The sequence below is a fragment of the Pterocles gutturalis genome, unplaced genomic scaffold (assembly GCF_000699245.1).
Source record: "Pterocles gutturalis isolate BGI_N339 unplaced genomic scaffold, ASM69924v1 scaffold21169, whole genome shotgun sequence".
In the NCBI taxonomy this organism is placed as follows: Eukaryota; Metazoa; Chordata; class Aves; order Pterocliformes; family Pteroclidae; genus Pterocles; species Pterocles gutturalis.
In genome coordinates, this window is record NW_010131224.1 from 16,074 (window position 1) to 38,558 (window position 22,485).

The 22,485-nt window shown below is 36.1% G+C and overlaps 1 protein-coding gene across 1 annotated transcript in view; it reads left to right on the forward strand.

The window, feature by feature from the left end:
• The window catches only part of PPP2R5E (protein phosphatase 2, regulatory subunit B', epsilon isoform), a 28,657-nt gene extending 10,565 nt beyond the window's left edge, over positions 1 to 18,092 (forward strand). The window contains exons 2-12 of the mRNA XM_010080545.1: positions 1,573 to 1,674; positions 3,746 to 3,838; positions 8,295 to 8,425; positions 8,514 to 8,573; positions 9,214 to 9,322; positions 10,306 to 10,359; positions 10,462 to 10,512; positions 11,349 to 11,468; positions 12,141 to 12,268; positions 14,040 to 14,141; positions 16,716 to 18,092. Of these exons, the coding sequence (XP_010078847.1) occupies positions 1,573 to 1,674; positions 3,746 to 3,838; positions 8,295 to 8,425; positions 8,514 to 8,573; positions 9,214 to 9,322; positions 10,306 to 10,359; positions 10,462 to 10,512; positions 11,349 to 11,468; positions 12,141 to 12,268; positions 14,040 to 14,141; positions 16,716 to 16,815 (1,050 nt within the window). The 3' untranslated portion in view covers positions 16,816 to 18,092. The remainder of the gene's footprint in view (positions 1 to 1,572; positions 1,675 to 3,745; positions 3,839 to 8,294; positions 8,426 to 8,513; positions 8,574 to 9,213; positions 9,323 to 10,305; positions 10,360 to 10,461; positions 10,513 to 11,348; positions 11,469 to 12,140; positions 12,269 to 14,039; positions 14,142 to 16,715) is intronic.
• The last annotated feature ends 4,393 nt before the right edge of the window (positions 18,093 to 22,485 follow it).

Below are 22,485 nucleotides of genomic sequence, written 5' to 3' on the forward strand. Positions count from 1 at the left end.
GGGAAGGGAGAAAACTAATATCTCCTAATACATGCTAGTAATCACTTGTCAGGTATGCACACAGGGCAAGCAGAGTTCAGTATCTGTCAGCGCAGGCTGTAATAACTGTATCTCTAAAGGCTGAAAGCCATGCGACTTGAAAACATGAGATTTACATAAGTAGTGAAGGCGTCTGTAGAAGGATGTTTTACTGTAACTGTAGTGAAATACACCCTCTTGTGGCAAGAAGGAAAAATTCCAAGCAGAAACCCGTATGACCTCCTTTTTCTTTTTTTTTCTTTTTTTTTTTTTTTAAGGTTTGCCTTACTACTTCTTCTTTTGTCTTTCCCTTGTGTCCATTGAATATTCCTCCCTGGTATGCACCACATGTGCTTTCCTACAGTTTTCTCTTGTTTCATCTTTCTGTTTGTGCTGCACCTGAATCTATTCCGTTTGTCTTGCAAACTCTAAAACTTCACTCTGTCTGTCTCAATCTGGTTTTATCAGTATTGGGATTGTATTTAAACTCTTGGCTTTAAAGTGCCTTTTCTTATTAAGTTGCAACATATTGAAACTACACCTTACAGACTAACTTTAAAACATTTACAGGAGTAAAAGGCTGGAAAAATAAATAACGATGTTGAAGAAGATACTAGTTTTGTTTCTTAAATAGCTTAGTTTGTCTGAACTGCTATGAAGGGGTCATGTATAGATGGGATTAGGAGATAACATGCTGCTTTTCCCAGCTGTTTGATTAACCAGCTTAAAGATGGGTCAAAGGCAGTAACAGAGTATAAAGTAGGCACAACATCACCTTCTAAGTGTAGAAAAGGCCCTGCAGCGTGTTTGCAGTTTATCAGATTTGCTGCATAATAAGCTGTACACTCCATTCAGCACTATAATTAACCCAGGAAAGCACTCCAGTTCAGTCTTTGCTGATAGCATGAACCTCACAAAGGCAAGCAGTCTCAGCAAAATACCCCTAAATAAGATTAAGCAGAGCAAATCAACCATGAAATAAAATGTAGGGTAAGTGTCGAGCAAATGCTATTTGTTTCTTGCATTTAGTACCTTGTTCTGTACTTGGCATGAGGTGTCCAGGCATATAATGTGTGAATAGCTCTGGCAACTCTTAACAAGTGCCGACAGATGAGACCTTAATCAGATATCATCAATGTTTTCCCTGTGCAAAGGAAAATAACCAAGTGTTGTATGAAAACACTTGTAAATGTGTGTTGATGGCATTTTGTGCAACTCCTAAACAGTCGTGGGTCTCAGCCCATTGATGCCCAGCAGGATGGGGAATTAGATGTTGGTGGGTTCATCTGGAATGTGGTGGACAGAAATGGTGTCAGACTGGGTAATGCTGGGATATCAGTGGAAAGAAGAAGCAAAAAGACCTGGAGAAGGAAAAGCCAAGCCTGGTGGCAGGTTTCTAAAGTGACTGTTGCTAAATAACTTTGTCATACAGCAGACAAAAAAAATACGTCTTGTTTCATGGAGGACAGATAGAGTATGTTTAGACATACAGAGACCTGAAATCTAGTACCTGTTTGAAAAACAGATCTCATTATTCATTCTTTCACTTTTCAGGTATCTTGCAATATCTTCAGAACTCTCCCACCTAGTGACAGCAATGAATTTGATCCAGAAGAAGATGAGCCCACCTTGGAGGCATCGTGGCCACATTTACAGGTTTTTGATCATTTATCTCAGAAGAAATGCTTATTGTTGCTTAATTTATGTAATAATTTTCTCAGATATTTTCTAACCTGTAAGTCAGAACTAGTCTGAGAGACACTGATGTTTGTTAATATTGTTCATGACTATAATATAGTACCTACGAAGATGGGAGAGTACTTTGTGAAGTTTGCAAAATGTTGAAGCTTTCTTTCAAAATTGTATTGTTGGTGTCCTTCATATTCCTGTTTTTCTTCATTGATTTAAAAATTATTTTGCTTTCTAAGCTTCTCTGATGCAGCAACTTCAGCAAGCATCATGGGGGTGATACTGCGAGCAGTTTTGATTTACTGAAGGTAGTTAATTTTCATACAAAAGTACACAGGTGTTGCCAGCTGATCAGAAAAATGAATGAGAATCTAAGTCCCTAAGTCTTCCTTCTTCTCCCTGGGTTGAAGTTTGCTTTCAGGTGTCTGTAGCAGACTACAAGCTCACTGCTGTGTATCATCTCTTCCTTTTTACCTCAAGTGCCAACATAAGGTATTTTGAACAAAGAACATAAACTGGTTTTGGGGAAAGCATCACTGACGCTGATGCAATAGATTCCTTTATAGAAAATACAGTTGCAGATCCTGCCTGTGTTAGTGAGAACAATGACTTACACTACTAGTAAATTTCGAAGAAGTTTGCCTGAGTAACAGTTTGTGGAATCTGGGATTTTCTGTGAGCAAAGGAGCATGATTGATCTCAGCTTGAATTGAGGACTTTATTTGACAGTTGCTTGCACAATCCAGGCCTGTGAGCAGTTTGTTTCACTCTTTTGTGGTCTCAAATTTAGAATTGGTTGAAATGTAGGTTTCATCCCTCATTTATATTTAAATTCCACAAAAATAAGAATCTTAAGCTCTGAACAGCTCTGCCTGGAAACAGCACAGGTGTACGTGTCCATTATGTTCATGGACACTAGTGCTGTAGTTTTTAAAGTCATTTTTTACATGGAAATGAAGGAATGTCTTAGCCAGTGAATGATTTGCCATTGTCAGGAAGAAATGCACCAAAGTATTTGTCAGGAGTTGATGGAATTGATTTCCTGATGATTTAATATTAGTTATGTAAGCTGTTGCTTTTTCCATATCATTTTTCTAAACCTCTCTGCTCCTTCTTGATTTCCTATTGTTTCCTTCTAGAAGTCAGAGAAGACTAACACAAAGCAGGAGCAGAGTATTCCAGCAAATAGGTGTTTGCATGAAAAAGTTTAAAATTATTTTAAAATGTAATTTCTAGCTTCCTTTCTGCTTTCAGTATCCGTACGCGTATTCACTGAAGTCAGAAGGGAAAAGGTTTTCAGTGACTGCTCTTCTGAAAGGTTCAGCAAAGAGAAGTTCTAGCTGGTTGCTGATCTGATCGTTGATAGGTCAGAGTTGCTGTCTTATGAGGCCACAGCAGTCCCTGTTTCACTTCACTTCCCTTTTGCCTGGTTCTTAGGCTCCTCTTTTTCTCCAGTAAATGAAAAGTCTGCTGTCTCACTGAATAGTTTAGGCAGAGATGGAATTGCATGAAAATAAGCAGGCTTTTTCCAGCCCTGAGGCTAATCTTTACAGTAAGTTAGGAACTGCTGAATAAATTCCAGTTTGTATTCTTCTTCTGTGTTTCAAGTTGTAGTAGAATGCTACTCTAAGCAGTTTCTAATTTAATTTAAATATTTCCAACTGTTTCGCCAACTCTTTCAGAAGTGTAATGTCTGCATTTGATGTGACTTCATCAGTTCAGAGGGCAGTTTAAATGTGCTTTGCAATTACTCTAGGAAGCTTTACAAGATGATAACAAGCATTACAAGATGGCAGTGCCTGTTCTTGGTGATGAAATGTCTTTGAAAGGATTTAAATAAGCAAAACTAACTTTAAAAGCTCATGTGATTAATTATAACTCTAAGCTAGCAATTTAATAAAGGAGAAAAATCTTTTTTGTCTTTTTAACCTTTTGCTCTGTGGAAAAATAAATATTTTATTTTCTAGCAAAAGAATTTAAGGAAATACTCATAAAGAGTAATCAAGTCATAAATGAAACTTTTTTTTCTCTTTTGCAGCTTGTATATGAGTTTTTCATACGATTTTTGGAAAGCCAAGAATTTCAGCCCAGCGTTGCCAAAAAGTACATAGATCAGAAATTTGTATTGCAGGTAAGCTGATCTGTTTTCTTTAAGGCTTCATTTTTCTTTTGAAAGTAATTTTCTTTAAAAAGATTTTGGTTAAATTTGAAAGTGTAACTTTATTTGCAACAGAAAAAAGGCTAAACAAGCATATACAATGAAATATTTCAATCTATGAAGGTAGGTGAAATATGGGTGTGTGTTTATATGTCAGTCTCTGTTGCTATAGAAATATACAATAGTTGGTTTGGCTATAGTTTTGATACCTCAATCAAAATATTTGACTTACTGGTTATGAGAGGGAGCTGAAACAGTCACTGCTGAAAAATGAAAGGCTTACTGTCAAGTAGTCTAAAAATGCTGCTATCTAGAGAGACTACTTAAATGCCAGTTTTAATGTGTCTTAATATTGTTAAAATATTTCTGTTGGAAAGAGAAAATATTACTCCCTTCTATCTCTGTTGGAGAGCTGGCAACAGGGGCAGAAGTTCATTAACAAACCTATTCCCAGCACAGTACTGAAAACTGATGCTGTAGTGGTCAGGGAGGAAGTAAATCAGAAGGCCATAGAAAGTTCAAGCTCTATTGAAAACATGGAAGAAGAAGTAGCACCAATAATAAACAACATTGGCAAAGACTGGGTAGCTTTATTTTTGTAGTTTGCTTGCCATCGTTATGGTAAAATGGAAGAGATGGGCTCCATCACACATATTGGATCTTCCTCCTCCTTGTATACAAGCTAGGTTTCTTGTGTGCTTTGTTATTTCACTTGAAACTCGGTAGTTGGTCTTCTCTACTGAGGAATTTTCATCCAGGCTTTGTCAGATGCCAGAACAGAGATGGCTGAAGGAAGATGTTTTCTGGGATAAACCAGGAAAAGATGTTTTCTGGGATAAACCAGGAAACTCCACAGATAAGCTTTTGGGTATAGGCTTGTCTTGTGTTTTCTGTTGCTATTGTGAACTTTTGTATAACTGCAAAGTCAGAAAGAACTTGGTGTTTAATGCTGTCTGTAGGTTGCTCTTGAAATCAGGGAAATTTGGAAAGATTCCTACTTGGTTAGAAAAGGGAGATTCCTTGTAGGCTGAGGCTTGAATACAAGCCAAACGAGAAGTGGCAGGAGATACTCAGCATTTCTGAAGACTTTTCTCTCACTGCTTTGTCATGGAGCTTTTATTTTTCCCTGTAGTGCTCAGGCAATAAAAGTAGTGCTTTTACTGTCCTTGTATGTTATTTGTATGAAGAATACCTGAAAAATGTAGCTGAGAGAGCAATTTTTATCCTTAAAATTCAAAGATTCGAACATGGGACTTCAATTTCCTTCTTAATATCACAAGACCCTACAAAAGCAATGGGCTATACTTACGTTTTTATTTTATCCATCTTCTAAATGCAAGAGCATTTTTCATCTGGATAAAACCTCTGTGGTGCAGTTTCCTTTTTGTTCGTCTAAATATTGATTTGAACAAGGGGGTGCACCAGTCTGATCATCCAGTAGTACCTGATGGAGATGTAAGAATATGCATGGGGAGTAATCACTCTTGACAGGTTTTTCCAGGCTGATTTTATTTTCTTTAGGTATAGCAGCATTGCATTAGAAGTAATTCTTGTGTTCTGCTTCAAAATCTAGAGAAAATAATTCCTAGTTGCTCCTGCTACGTGCTGCTGAACTTGGTCGTGACTGATGGCATCTCACCCACGCCCTTTCAAGGCATTCAAACCTGTTATAATTTGGCACAGGAGAATGGGTCTAAACCAAGGATTTTTAATTATTTTTTTATTAATCCTATTAGTCTTTAATAAATCTGCTACAGAGTGGTACCTACTGAAAGAGGGAAATATGACACTTTGAAGCTTACGTATCAAAAGAATTCTAAGAATTCATAAATTCTTGACACATGGTTAGGTGATGCATTTTTATATATTGCTATGCACAGTGTGTCAATTTAAAATCCACATTTTGCTATAAAAAGTGCTGTTAAGCCTTATATATACATGCAAGTGGATATATTTCTGTGTATGTAAGTGTTTGTGTTTAGCCTGTAGGAACTGGGGTGTCCTTCCATTTCTTACTGTATTTGTTGTGTATCTAGAGTAATGCCTAAGAATCCCTGGCTACATATTACTTACGTAGGAAACCAGTTTGAGACTTAGGAACATTAAGCATGTTTGGTGTTTTATGACACTGACAACCCAAGTGTAACAGTCTGAAATCAGCTTTCTCTCTAAATTAATTCGTTTTTTTAACATTCAAGGGACTTTAATGAAGTGTTTCTTGGCAGTAAGAATGCGTATATGAAAAAATGATACAGTTGTTTTAATGGGCATTTTTCAAACTTGTTTGCTTGCTTTTTGCTTTTGTTTTTTGAATATGTGTTTCTGGCTTTCAGCTGTATGTTTTGATAAATTGCTGTACTTAACAGCGTAGCCGTTCATTTCTAAAGCCTGCTTATATAGAGTCTGAAATGGTTGGCAGTCGTTGCTAAGAGACATACTATTCAAATATATCCACAAGTGTCTGTGTTATGTAGGTTGCTATTTTGGAAAATTTATTTCCCTTTTCTATGTATGTTTAGTGTCAGAATAATCACTTAAATTATGTAAGTCTTGCAGCTTATCCATGAAAATAAGACTTTATTGTTGAAACCTGATAACAAATTCGACATATCAAAATTTATTTTTTTTTTTTTTAATGAGAGACTGAGTCTTAGTTCAGCAATGTTTCTACAGAGGATCTCTATAAAAGAGCTGGCAATATAAATATTTTGCTCCTAAAAGCAATCCAATAAGAAAATTAAAACCATAAGCGTTTCCAGCTGTTTGCTGTCTTTGGGTGAAAGTTGCTATTTGGGGAAGGATGAGGTGACTATTTATTTACTTAACTGTAGAACTAATGGAACAAAGCAATGTGTTTATAACCTCTGGAGGGCAGCTGACAAACCTCATAGTTTCCTTGTGAAATTCCCACCACAGATTCTTACTGCAAGGAAAAGATAGTGAGAGCTCATTACAAGCTACAGAAAAATCCAAAACAGAGAAGAAGAATCCGTACATCATTCCTAAACCTGGATGTTAGAAAGCAAAATCTCAGACAGCTTAAGAACTTGTCATTTTTCTTTTTCACCTCCTCAGAATGGTGTAGCAGTTTAACAGAGATCAGGCAGAATACATACAGTGACATATCTACTTAAAATAGGTATTTATAGTTTTATCTATGTGTGAATCCAAGATAATTTTATTTTCTACCATTCCTGTAATAATTTTCTGACAGCATCTTACACATTTGTAAGACCTTTTTGGCAAACTATCTTCATTTCTTTTTCAAAACAGGTACTGGTTGACACTTTCTTTTTCATGCAAGAGAGATACTGGTTGCTTACGATTTCTACCTTAAACTTCCCTATTTTCTGTGCATTTGTTGGGGAGTGTGGGGACTTTTTTGTGGTTTGGGGTTTAATTTTTTTGTTGTTGTTGTTGGTTTGGTTTTAAATAAAGTTTGCCTTCTAACTTACCCAAATGTCTGCCAGTATAGCCAATGTTGTGGTGTCAAAAAAAAGATGAAGGGGTAGGGGGAAGCTCATACTTTTGTGGTAAAGGATTCAAGGGGAATAGAACAAAGATCTGCAGGTGATCTTCCTGCTGCTCATTTCATGACTTAATCCTTACAGGCAACTTCAGGTGTCAGTGTTTTGGGATATCTTTTGTACAATACTTGGTCTTTTTTGACCAAGTACCACAGAATCATTTTGCTGTTTTAAAATCTTATTAAAGAGTTACTTAGTAAAGGTGGGTTTTCTGTTGTTGTTTTTTGGTTTGGGTTTTTTTTGTTGTTGTTGGTTTGTTGTTTTGTTGTTTGGTTTTTTTTTAACTGGATCTTGCAGTTACCATTTGCTTCAACCTGGAGGATTAATCCCCCCTGATGCTTTGGTTTGTGTCGACTGGTGCAGATCCTGCAACAGCAGATCCAGTGCTGGCATAGACTTCACTATTGAGTCTTGTCACAGCGTGAAGGCCATGAAATCACTAGGAAGGCTTAAGAGCTCGTAATAGAAGTTACAAGCAATTAGAAAAATGTGACCCTGATACAATGTTGGGGAAATAAATGAGAATCTTTTGGTTCTGCAGGGTGAAGGAATGAATGGTGGATGGTAAGAGGCAAACTGTCTTTATTTTGTAGATATGACACTATCTAAGAATTTATTTTATTTGTTCTTGGAGAGAAGAAAGGCAGCATTTTGGAGCCAGTTAATCAAGAGTTTATTAGTTGTCTGAAGATTTCCAAAGTCTTGTTATGTCAGAAGTAGAAATTAATAAACTGAGTTTTGTCTTACAACAGATTTTTTAGTACTGTTTCTGCAATTTGGGTAACATGGATGTAACATTCTTACATGCATGTACTCTCATGAATGTAACTTTTATATAGAAGTCTGTGTGTCATACTTGTCAAATGTCTACTGTTTCAGTTCTCTTTTTCCTTTAAACACAGCTGTTGGAGCTGTTTGACAGTGAAGATCCTCGAGAACGAGACTACCTAAAAACAGTCTTGCACAGAATTTATGGCAAGTTTCTGGGTCTTAGAGCATTTATCCGAAAACAGATTAATAATATTTTTCTACGGTAAGTTGTGGGAGAAGGTACTTTTTGGTTATGAATAACATTTTAGGAAACTGATACATTACTTATGTTTAACTTTTCTTTTTTTTAGATTTGTTTATGAAACTGAACACTTCAATGGCGTAGCTGAACTGTTGGAAATTTTAGGAAGGTAAAAGAATCTGTGTTTATTGTCTGTCTCAAACTTCTCTTCTGGACACATCAGAATAGTATCAGATTCTGAAGATTTACTATAAGCTCTGATTCTGAAAACAGATGTGCGCACATGCTCATCTTTAAGCCTGCGTGCAAATCTCTGTCACGTCTTTGCCAAGAGTATATAACTGGACGCAAGTTACAGACAAAAGTTTCAGATTGATTTTGTGTGTATATACATGTGCATTAAATTTTGGGTACTTCATCCTTTCATGCTGCAGAATTTTGTTTATTTGAGCACACTAGCAGTGTGAATATTTCAAGTAAATTGAATTCTGTTAAGTTAATTACTCAAGAACACCTTGCTTACATGAATTTACAGACCACATAGAAAAGGTCTTATCTGTTTGGCAACAGGTTTGTGCAGCTGTTTCTGTGATTATTCCTAAGTTGGAGCTGAACTGCTACCTAGATGTGTGCTGCAGTGCTAATATAAAGCAGGACAAAAGTTGCACCTGTTTACAAGTGGCTTGAGCCTGTGATTTGTTAACAGGTGCTGACTGCTAAATTATTTTAATCTAGAAAGTGCTTGTTCAGACCTCAAGAATGTTTTCTGTGGTGATAACACTAACAAATATTTCTCTTCTAATTTCTAGTATTATCAATGGTTTTGCTTTACCTCTTAAGGCAGAGCATAAACAGTTTCTGGTGAAGGTGCTGATTCCTTTACATACTGTCAGGAGTTTATCACTCTTCCATGCACAGGTAGAAATTATAAAAATATTTTCTGCTCAGTTAGAATAATTTTATTTTTAAGGTTGCTTTCACAGTTCAATTGTGTAGCACATAAAAGGTGGGGGGAGAGCTTTGAAATGTGGAAAAAAACTACAATAGATTTTTTTTTTAAATTAATGTGCTTTGTATGATCAATGTATGCCTTGTGTTCTGATTAGATAATTAAAAGTGTAACATACATCTGTCATACTCTGAGGCTTTTGTTTAGTAGTTGAACTCTTTCTGTAGGTTTTCCTCTCTGCTATTTTCTCATTCTCTCAAGTTTGCCTTTCCCATTACCTCTCCCAAGGGGATGTTTGGGTTTCCTTAGACTTGTGCTGTCAAGGTTGCTCTTCAAGCTGGGAACTTTCTGAACACTAATACCCACATTTTTGCACAATCTTTAACGTTCTCCCTCACAGATTTCTTAATACTGCATTTGTGCTCTCTTATGTCCTTATATACAGTCAGCTTTCATTATGTGATTTTTCATTTGATAAGTGATACCTGTTGCCTTTCTCTCTGATTTTCAGATAGTGCAGTCTTTCTTATGCTGATAAAGCTGTGCTTTCTAAATATGTTATTCCAGGTTTTAGCTGTGTCGGCTCATCTTGCAAGAGTTTTCATGATTTTGCCGATGTATAAAATGTGTAAAAAGACGCAGATTCAGAGAGTAACAGAAGCTTCAAAACATTGGTTGTATGACTGTATTTAGAATTCCAGCTTACTCTGATTTTTATTGTATGTGCTACTTTGTCACCCTTTTTTTTTTTTTTTGTAGTGTGTTCTGTTTTGTATGAACTGAACCTTGAGTGGATTTGCACAGGGCGAACTATGCATCTCAGTTTAAAATTAGATGCACTTTGAGAACATTGTATAGCATTTGGCATCGGGTCTCTCTTTAAAAAATTGTTTCTTTGTGGTTTCTTTATAGAAATGTTTTAACATTTTCTCAAATCTTTACCTCTTCACAGCTGGCGTATTGCATAGTACAGTTTCTGGAGAAAGACCCCTCACTCACAGAACCAGTAAATATTTATTTCATACTTATTCTTTTTGTATCATAAATGTCTTACCCTGTTGAGACAAGAGTGGAAAAATCTAACCTTTTTTTTTTCCTTCTAATTTAGGTCATCAGAGGTTTAATGAAATTCTGGCCAAAAACGTGCAGTCAGAAAGAGGTAAGCGATATGCTGGTATTACCAAAACATAAGAGTTAGTTTGCTCTAAAATATGATAGGGAGGGAATCTTTAGATATTTCCAGGTAGGTGGCACGTGCTGTGGTGGATCTTGGTATTAATTCTTGCAGGTGATTTTCCATACTTGAATTCTGGTTTTTTGCACTGTTTTGACTATCAGGAGAGAAGTTTCACAACTGTGGTTTCTATTCACAAAATAAGCACTGGTTCTTCTTTTGTTTTAGAAAGCAGAAAATAAACATAGTTGAGGGTAGATTGGAAAACTCGTTTACGTTTGGAATTGTTTATATGTGAGGATAGTATTTTTCCAGGGAGGATGAAAGATATTTTATTGGCTGGTTGGCGTTTACCTACTGAACATGTAAAAGATGAAGTTAGACCTTTGCATTTTTATTTACAATTCTTGATGCAAATCTGAGATTCCCTAGTGAGGTTATGTGACACAGCAAAACTGTTATTTTGAGTATTGCTTCCAAAAATGAGGTAAAATTAAGAGACTCTCATTAATTAACAAAGTTTAAGCCTTGGCCAAATTATTTGTCAGTATGAGACTAGGTTTTCAGCATGGATATACTGGTGCAGTTCTGAATTCTGTTGTAAAGGACTATTTTAAATACAGCATTAGCACACACTCGTCCTTCTTTTAAGAGCCTGAATCCCGAAGCTGTAACAGTAGAACTGATCATGTTTTTTGAGAGAGGGTCTTGCTGAGCTAGTGGGGCTTCCATTTCTCCCTGAAGTGGTAGAATTTGAGGGTATTCTGCTGATCAAGATGATTCAGAGGTTTTATATTCAATGCTTCCTTCCTTGTCTTTAGGTCATGTTCCTTGGAGAGCTGGAGGAAATCTTGGATGTAATTGAACCATCACAATTCGTCAAAATCCAGGAACCCTTGTTTAAACAAATTGCCAAGTGTGTCTCTAGCCCTCATTTTCAGGTCAGTGGTAAAAGTTATTGTTTGTATAGGAATGTATAGTCTCAATTGCAAACACACACACACACACACACACACCCCCCCAAATGTAAATATTATTTTATAGTCTGTGGTTTTAAACATTTGTCTTCTGGATTTCTGTGGAAGATGGTATGTTACAGTGGAAGTTTAGTTCTGAGCTCCACGAATAACTTGTTACGTGTATCTGGGGTTACAGCACAGAATTGGTACCTTCCCCACATTTAATATTTCTCCCCCCTTATTCAGCCCAGCTACTGGGCCTTTTCCTGTCTCCTTCCTCCGGTATCCCAGCACTGCTCTCTTCCTTCCAACTGCAGTCACAGGATGGAGGGAAAGGGGCCATGGGGAGTCTGTCTGCTCTCCCTTCCCCTCCACAGCTGCAGCATTAATGCAGTGTCTGCACCTGGGCTTCAGTGAGTAACAACATAATGCTCAGGGGAAAGAGAAAGTGGATGCTGTGGGATCTGAATTACAGGATAAAAACATAATTCCATTAATGCATGTTTTGCTACTGATTAGACTTTTAATTCCAAAGTTAATGATTTCTGTTAATTCATCTTAGTGAAATTTCTCTGTGATTTGTTTTTCCTCAAGAAAATTACAAAATTATAGGTATCTGAATTCCTGTTAATATTTTATTTCTTTGACTCAAAGGTGGCTGAAAGAGCGCTGTATTATTGGAATAATGAATACATCATGAGTTTGATAGAGGAGAATTCAAATGTTATACTTCCCATCATGTTTTCCAGCCTTTATAGGATTTCTAAAGAACACTGGAATCCGTAAGTTTTTGCCATTACCCTTTGTCTTACCATGTGAAGTACCACTGATAAACTTAGGGAATGTCTGCTGAAGAACGTGGATGGGAGAGATCCAAATTCAAAGCTGGCATGAGCAGGTGCAACTCCGTTAATGCCAGTATAAATTAGTCTATACTTGAGCTTGTCTCAAACTGCTTTTAATTATTTGGTATGTGTACAAAAATCAGTACCTTATGGGATAAAAATAGGCCTTCTTACAAGTTGGAAAAAAGAGAAATTAGATGTTACATTGTTATTGAAGAAAAAGTGTTGCTCATCAAGCATTTCTCCCACACAGTTTTTTATAAACTGGTTAACGTCATAAGCCTGATTGTAAATTGTCTAGAAGAATATCTCTTGGCATTAATAAAGCTTTATAGCTGTATCATGGATGATACTGATACTTTTGATGGACCTCTGGTACTAGCATTTTTGTAAACAGCTATGAAGCATATAGACATCAGTATATTCTTAGTTTTGTTTTTTTTCTAAATTTATTTAAATACAGCTGTTCTCTATTACACGTAGTAATAGAGCAGTTGCTTCATATTGGTATTCTGTTAATTCAGCATTTTTATTTTTAAACTGAATGACCTAGTAGAAAGTGTTCTAAAGAAAAATACTGTTACAGTTAGATGCCATGTGTTACATACTTTAGTTAAAAAGTTCTTCTGAGTCAAGGTGGTTACCATTTACTAAACACAGTATTTTTCAAGAGCTGTGCTTCATTCAGGTCCCACTTGCTTTAAGACTTTACTGTGAAGCATTTCTAAAACATTTGATCTTTTCAAACATTGGTCTTTGTTCTGTACCTAGCCAAACCCTCAAGTTTGTGTGCTTACATGACGAATCTAATGCTACTGGAAAGCTTCTGTAACTAACACTTGTCACAAAAAGACACTTTCCGTGGCATAGTAACTCATTACCAGTCTCTAAGCTGCCCATGCTCCTGCCCAAACTTTTATGCTGTGCACTGAGATTTTTTTAATTTAAGAGAACATTTTTTAAATTCAGGCAATAAAAATGAAAGTTTGAGGCTTTGAGCAACCTGGTCCAGTGGAAGGTGTCCCAGCCCATGGCAGGGGGTTGGGACTAGATGATCTTTGAGGTCTCTTCCAACAAAAACCATTCTATGATTCTGTATATAATACATATAATTTTTTTTACATGTATATATACCCACACACACAGTTTTACACTGATACTGCAGCACTCATCTGAAGGTTTTGTGGGCTTAAGAATTTTTTGCAGTACCAAAGTGAAAATGAATATGAAATATATCGAGTACAAAGAAGTCACTCTTGAAATACAGCCTTGTATTTTGCATGGATGCACTCAATATTCCATTTCATAGAAGAATCACAAGGAAATATGAATCATTCCCATTTCATGTTCAAATTCTATTCCTTCTGCCAGCATTGATGATTTGAATCCCTGGAGTTGCATTGAGAATTGCTCCACAGCATGAAGGACGAGTCTGTAGTTATATGTAATAGCTTTCTGTTGTTACCTTTTACCCTAGAGTTTTGGTCTGCTCCATTTAAGTAGTCAGTAGAGACATGAAAGCTGATTCTCACCTTTAAATATGTTAATCAAAAGTAGTTTTCACTGCAATCAAAGAATTTACATTATCATACTCGCAAGAGCAGAATTGGTCTCAGAAATGCTGGTAAGCGAAGACACTTTTATTTCACGTTTGATTTCACCTGAAACTAATAGACTCCTTTCTTTTTTCTTTTTTAATGTTTCACAGGGCTATTGTGGCTTTAGTCTACAATGTGTTGAAGGCATTTATGGAAATGAACAGCGCCATGTTTGACGAGCTGACATCCACTTACAAGTCAGATCGTCAGCGGTAACTTTTTAAAGCTTTTTTTGTCAGCTGTGCATAAGGCCCGCTGTTTAGTTTTTCCCTTACACTCAGATGCAGTTGCAACCTCACACATAATAGGCACAATGCCTCATTTTCCCCCATATGCTCTTTAGCCTTCTCTTTGCAAGATGTAAGATAATATCATGTACAGATTGTTCTTTGCAGCCTTAACAAATACGGTACCCGTTGCGTTGCTTGGGAATCTGCATTCCTCATGGAATTCCTTTTGACACCTCATTCCAAAAGCCTTTAATGTACTAAGATCTTCAATAATAAAAGAAGAACAAGGGTTTAAAGATAACACCTTACTTAAATATTTTAAAAAAGTCTCACTGAGTTTTGGAAAGAGACATGAGGGAAAATCCCAAGATTTGATTTTCCAAACTGCTGTTCTTAGGCTAGGTGTGATCTTACAGCAAAGCAGCATCTCTTAATCCTCTCATTGCTTATTCAGAGGTCTTGCTGTACCTGAGTGTGTTAGCATGCAGGATCCATTAGATACACCATTCATAAAATTGTTAGTTCCACCCTAGTAAAATGCTTTTTGTCCTTTCTCCTATTTTCCTTAATCTTAATTTTCCGAGTATAGTGCGGCATCTTTTCTTAAAAGTTTCAACTTATCCAAAGCATCGGGTGGCAAAGAAAAAAAAAGAGGAAACTTCAGGAACTCTGAGTAGTTTGCAACTTCATTTAAGTCATACCTTTTCCATGACTCAGGGTTCCCCCAAGCAAAGCAAAGGGTGCTGTATTTCATCAGCCCTTGTTAGGTTAGTGCAGTATCTGCAGTGCGACTGAAGTCACGCTGTCCTTTGGTTCTGCTTCGTTGTTGTAAAATGCAAAGTTTTATGCACAAAAAAATCTAGAATTAGCAGGTTAGTTCATTAATGCAGCATTTTACTTTTAGAGACTTGGATCTGTGTTTGAGCTAAGATGCTCAATGAATTCTAGCTAGGTCCTGGTAACTAAGGCTCAGTCTGGTAGGGCAGCTGAGACAACACTGCCTGGGTTTCTAGTGGGGAAGGCAAAGAATTTTAGGACTAATCCAAGCATTCACTGAGATTGTGCTTTGCCCCTTAAGATGAGGAACTCTGCTCTTAATGGGACCAGACACTGTAGTAGTATGTCCCATGTCTGGAAAACGGCTGAGGTTTATTGACTGAACTGCACAAAGAATTTTTCTTGCACCTCCTGATGCTGTGTCTCCTATCAAGGCTGGTGCTAACCATTTCACCGTTTTTATTTACTGCTTATCATTTTAAAACATGTAAATACCTGAATGTATAAACTGAGGTATTTACTTCAATGTTTACAGAAAATCTTTAGGATCTTAATAAAACTGCATTTCAAAAGGGTAGCTTTGGTATCACTTAAAGCTTGAAGAGAAATGTGTTCAATATTAATAACTATGATAGGTCAAATAGGTAAATTGGATGAGGTGATCATCCTCTAACAGTCTTTTATGTAAGCAGGCATATATTTCATAATGATTAGAAGATAAATGTCTGGTAAGTAGCCTGGAAATGTCAGGCTATTTCAGTTATATTTAATTTTAAATACTTTCTAGTGACAGTGAGTGCTTTTTTTTTAAAAAAAAAAAAAATACCAACTTTTCTTCAGGAATTTATCTGAAAGTTGTATTTTTTTAAATGTTTAAAATACTCTTGGGAAATAAAAATTTCAAATAAATGATCCAGAAGTTGATACTTTGACCAAATCAAGATAATGTAGGAATGTTTCTAGTCTGCTGAAATCTTTTTCAATAATGCTGTAATGTGATTGACAGAGAATCTGTATCTGTATAATTGTTGGATTTCCATTTCATCTGAACTACAAGGTGATGTAATAGAAATTGAAAGCATTTTGTACCTTGCAGTATCAAGGAGATTTATTCAGAGTAAGCTAGGGCAGAGACAGGAAATTTAGAAAGCAAATAGTGCAGGTAAAGTAGATGTTAGGCTAGCTGTTGAGTTTTATCAAATCAGCCATTAAAGTCTGTTGTTAAAGCAACCACTACATAGACCTTGTAGAAATCTAGTGAGGAGAAAGAGTAAATCATTGAACAAAAGACACATCATATAGCTTGAACTTTCTTTTGGCTGGTACCTGAGATATATGAAAGCCAGCGGTCAGTGTAAGTAAGAACAGCAATTCTAAAATAATAAGGGATTGCTTGTTCTAGAAAGTCGCTGTTATTTAAGCAAGCTATTTTTTAATCTTATACATAATTTTATAATCATGATATATTTGTTCCATAATAAAAGTCCACTGCATTTTTTTCTTATGCAATACAAAGTAGTGTCTATGAACACTGTCACTTTGTTCAGCTTAAGTTTTATGTTCTTTTCATACTGCTTTATTTAGTGATATTTATGTAGGTCAAAAAAAAGAAAAAAAGGGCAAAAGAAAAATAAAAATATCTTAAAAAAATAAATATATGTTGGGAAAATTGCAGTTGTGTTCAACAAAATGCTGCTAATTAATGTCAGCTATATATTTTTAAACACAAATATTCTAGAGTCCTCTCCTGATAACTCTTTGTTTTATTTCATCTGTCAGTGAGAAGAAGAAAGAGAAAGAGCGTGAAGAACTGTGGAAAAAACTGGAGGATTTGGAATTAAAGAGAGGTCTTAGACGTGATGGAATAATTCCAACTTAACAAAAAAACAAAACAACGTTATTAACCTGTGGAGTCACACATTTATGTAGTAGAAGATGGAGCAACAGTTTTCTGTATTGTGCAACTTTACAGTAGATTTCACATTTGTTTCATTATTACAACAGCACTGTATATACCTGTCTCTAAATAAAGGAAAAAAAATAAGGACTTTAATCCAAAGTTTGGACAGCAGATGGACTTCTCAGAACTTTGCAAACATAATCATTGTTTTAACCCTTCTTTAAAACCAGTCTTCAAAGATCTGTTGATGAAAATTGCGATGTCAAATTCCATTGTCAGGACCTGTTCCTTATTTATCATTAGCAGAGAGTATATTACAACTTTCAAATGTGAACAATCTTAAAATTTAGCTTGTCTTTCTGCTAAACTGTTAAGTGTATTTATAGTAAAAGAGAAGAAAGACTGTCATTTCCTTATGAGTTTGTGTAACATCCTCCTTCTCTGGATAACTTTACTGTAATTTGACTTTTTTTCCTTTTGCACATCTTCATAAGTTGAATGTCCATTCAGATCAGGGCCTTGAAAAACGTGGGTCCTGAATAAAAGTTTTGTTTACTGGTGTGAGCATTTTTTTTAGTACCAGGCTGTATCTGGTGCTTCCTTAATTTGAACATTAGGAGTTAAAAAACAAGTAGGTGATAAACATAGTAGGAAAGGGAGCTTTGGATTCATGCCCCTATTTATTGCAAATCCAAATTAGTGTCCACAATCCTTTAAAAATGGGCAGCGGTAACACCCGGGAGTTCAGTACCTAACCAGTATTAGTGACACGGCATTGGACACACATACTGGCGTTGGTTTAGGAATACTAATTGCTAAATTATTACAGTATGTTTTTATTGGACCATTTTGAAAGAATAAAGACAAACGCTAAACAGTGCAAGCATGAAATTGGTCTCCAGTGGCCATAGATCTAATTGGAAATTGAGTTGAGGTAGCAGTTTGGACTGTTTGGAGTTGTTGCCTTACTTTTTAATACGTATTTATAAAGTGTTCCAGCAAAAGAGGATGTAGCCTCTAAGAAACATACTCTAGTGTTTTTGTGGTTCTAGTACTATTACTCATCACAGTACCAGCCCTATGGTCTTAGCTGGAAAGGATTCTGGATAATACACTTCTGCATTCTCATCTGGATGCTCATTCCTAACTACTGTATTTGTTACCAAAAGTGGTTCTACAAATGCTACTGAAAAAAATTCTGGAAATCCTAATGTTCTGAGTATTAATAATAAAGTTTAAAATGCTTTTATATCAAAGGTGCATTGTGACCAAATTGTTTAAAACAAAAGAAAAAAAAACACAAAAAAAACAAAAACAAAGAAGAGGGCTGTATTATAAGTATACATTATTGGCTATCTGCTTCGTATTTGAAAGTGGAATCTTACATCTTTGGTAGGTAAAATGCTGATAAGACTTATGTACAGTATATATTTAGCTAATGCAGTTGCATTATTATATACCGAAAGGTATGTGTTTCGGGATTTTTCTCCAGGATGCTTTTGAACTGTTATAGACATATGACAACAGTGAATTGATAATCCTAAACCATCAATCCAGCAGTATTTACAGTATAAAACTGAATTGGTGTTCATGAGTCTTTGTGATAGTTGCAAACATGAATTTATGACCTGTTGCCATTGATAGAAATACAGTATAAATACAAGCTTGTAATTTTTCTTCCTGCCATTTAACTATACAGTAGAATTTGAAGTTTTCATGTTTTCAGGCATGGAGAAGAGGTAAAAACGAATTCCCTCCTAGACTACTGACTGTTTCAGGATTATCAGGTCACAGTTTGTACTCCTGGGTCTGCGCACACAGATGTTGTAAACTCAACGACTTTGTAAAAACTTGACACTGTTAATTCTGGAAAAAAAAGTGGAACTAGTCATATGCAACACCAAACACAATATGGTTTAATGGGATTAATATGAGCTTCTTTTAAGAACACTGACTGGGACGCAATGTAAATTAGGCAGTTACTGTCATAGTTGAAACATTTTATTTTAAAGTGCTGAAACAAAGGTGCAAGCTGAAATACTGAAGATTAAATAAATTTATAACAAATCATATCCCTTAGCCCATCGATTTTGACAGTCTTTTATTTCTGTTACCAAAAAAATATTTGCTAGTGTGATTTCTGTGTGAAATGATCATGCTTTAAAAGAGGGTGGACTTAAACTCATGCTTAAAAGATTCTATGTTCAATTCTGAAAAACTGAGATAAGAATGCAGGAAAAAAAAATTAATGTTTTCCACCTGGTGGAGTAAAACACAACGATGTGAAATTAGAAAAAGCACCTTGTCCTGTACTTAGAGTTTAGGGGAGTGTTGTTTGTTCATAACTATTTTTGGTTTTGACATGACGTTCTGGTATTGATCATACAAAACTGATGAGAACCTGATGGGTTGCAATATTTTGTTACCTCTGATGTTACCTCTGATGTGGGGATAGTGGGGAGTATCTAAAGTTTATAGATGATTTATCACTTCCGAGAAGGAATGTTTCTTTAAAGTGAATGAGACAATGTGATATTAGTCACTTGACTCTAAAAGGCTGGTATGACGCTAGGTTGCACTGTGCGATGTACGTGAAGAAGCACTTGCCACAATGATACGACCGTAGCCCCGGGATCCACTGTTTGCCGCAATCCAAAAGCGATGTCCTGCTGCTCTGCAGAGCTCCCGCTGGTATCAGTTGGAGCTGTAGGCAAAGAAGAAGGCAGCGCATGGGCCCAAGTGTGATCAGTGCATCTGTCTAATTATGCTTTTGTTTGCTTCTTGTGTTCCAGAAACTACCTTTATTTGTGTAAATGTTTTGTTAACTGCTCGTACAGCAGTTGTTGGGTGGTCGCTCGTGTCCTGTACCATATTGGTTTCAGAAGAAAAAATTAAGTGCTCTCTGGCAAAAGGAAAGAGCTGCATTTTCAATACTAGGGCATTGCATCAGGTCATGGGGATATAACAACTGTAAAAGTAAAGTTCCTCTCAAACTTTAAATCGAGCACACGTTGCTTTCTTCATCTTGCAAGTCTCCCTTATTGTTTTCCTTTCATTGCTTTTGAGTGCTTTTTGTCTCTCTTCCAAAGGTTGGAATGCTTTAAAGTATTCTAATACCATTGGAGCATTCACTAGCAGGGTTACAGTAAATTTAATCCTGGTTTAGTTAGCATAAATAAAAGGATTTAATTTATTTTTCTAATCTCTTCCTATGTATGGAAAAATCAAGGGTGTTAGAGCCAAGAATTGCTTGAGTAAGAAATGCAGCAGCTGTACTTACATTATACGTGCGTAAGTACAGCCTCAGGCTCTCTCACTCTATTGAAAGGAAAATATATTAGGAACTTTAAAAGTCTCTTCATTGTTTTGTGAGGAGGGGGGAAAGACTAGATTCTTCTCCCCCCGAGTAAAACTGAAATAATTTGCTTTTAGTTCTATCTTGGAAAACAAAGATGGCCTTTCTCTTCGTTGTCTAACAATACCATCCCAAAGCAGTTGCCCTAAAACAAGACAAAGGTGACAATGCTCAAGATTGAAGCATGTTTTTATTTACATGTGGCTTTTTTATTTTGGCTCACCTGCTTCTCTTAGCAGCTACGGCGTGAGCCACGGATTAGTTTTTCTAGATGTTATGTGCAGCAGGTTTTGTATTGCCCCGTTTTTTCATTTTGAAGTCTATAAAATAGTATCTTGAAACAGAATGGAACTAATTTTGATTGAAAACTTTGTTATCAGAGTGTTGCTTCCCATCCACAGAAGCACACACTTTTTATCATGACCTCTCTGAATACAAGTTTTTGTTATTTGGATTACTTACTGTAAATATGTTGTATTCATAGCCTCATGTAACGATGAGGGGTTTTCAAATATAAATAGTACCAATACATTTCTTGTTGTTGTCCTATTTTTGATTGTAGTATAGCGAATGACCTGTCATGCTTTTTGTTTCAAGGTTAGCATTAGATCCATAGATCGTAATATTTTAGCATTTCATTGTTTAAGCAGGAGAGGGCAGCAGCAGTTCGTTTTTCCCCATAGGAATGCTCTGGTCCATTACTGTTTTTAAACTTAGATGCATTTAACTCTCTGTGGGTAGGGGGGAAAAATGAAACATTTTTTTATATATATTAAAAGGTGCATATGAAAATATATAGACTGGTCCAACCAGACAGTGAAAATGTCTTCTACTCTACATTGAAGTAATAATAAAAGAAAAATAGCTTCCACCTCTGGATAAAGTACAAGCAGGTCTTAAGCTCTTGGATTCAAATGTCATTCTTTGGAAACAGTTTACTTTCTTAAAAATGGTATCAAAGAAACTCTAACTCAATGGTGCTCCCAGCTATAAATGTGTAATCTTCCTCTTTTGCACATGCTCAAGAGGCTCTGTACTGTGGGTGCATCTAAATAAAGAAGCAATGAAGTGTTTTCCAGGTGCTTGGCTTTTTTTTCCACCTCCTCCCGTTGCAACTTCATGTACCTTCTCGACAGTGACCCTCCATGTGTTCAATGTCAGGATACTTGTCTAAGAAAAACACACCCAAACAGTGAGGTGGTATTTTAAGTTTCTGCTAGAATTACCATAGTAAATGCTTAGTTTTCATTAAGTTTATTTTTTTTAAAGGTCCTCTTACGATGATGAGCATCCTTGTACTGCACACAGCCACGCCTGTGAGGGAGGTAAAGAGCAGTCGATACAGACGAGGCATTAGATCCACACAGTGGTTTTTATAAACCCTTTGAGCCTTACGCCTTGTGAAGGAACTTGTTCTTTTATAGCATCGTTCTACTGTTTCAGTGCGCATGCTACTCTGCCATGCAGTTTGGAAGCAAAGAGAAAGGCTTAAGGTGGTCACGTACATGGGAAAAACGCTGTGGAGGGAGCCACGGATAGAGCCTGGTAAGGGGCAGTGCTGGTGAATGGCTTTAGCAGAAGCACAGTGGATATAGATGCTGCAATAAAACTAGAGACAAGATGTAGTAAACATCAGATTTAAAATGTCCAGTTTCCTAGGTGAATTATTCTAGTAACCTAATACCTAAAAATTCTTTCCATTTTTATTTTTTCCAAAATAAATTTTCAGCAGTTGGATCTTGCATGCTTTTGTTAGAAGAGCTTGTTATCACAAATCTCTTCAAATACTTGTAAGACAACATTCAGATCTTTTAACAACCTCGCATCTCTTTACTTTCTTATTGTAAGGCAAGTATTTTCCACAGAATTAAAAAAAGAAAACAAAAACTTAGTAAGTTGGCTTTCAGGTTAGGTTTTATCTTCAGTATTTGCAAGTTACAAAACAACCTTTAAAGGACTTCAATTAAAAAGTTAATTTCCTCCTTTTTGTAGTGATAGCTGCTTTGCTAATTTCTCATCTTTTGTCTTTCCTTCTCAGGGATGTTTTGGTTTCTGGTGTAATAGCAGAGTGCCTAGTTTATCTTACATTAAGTTTGGACCCTGGATCACAAGTCTGTAGCCTACAAAAGCAGTTCTGTGTGCAGGTAAAGGCTGTTCCCAAGTCTGTATAGCTTGGGTATTGAAACTGATAACAAGGTCTTGCATTGTGAGTTCAGAGCTATCTATAGTTTTACAGATTAAATGCTGAAGCCAAAGGAAATATCCCGAATTTGTTAGCAAATACCTTGAAAGGA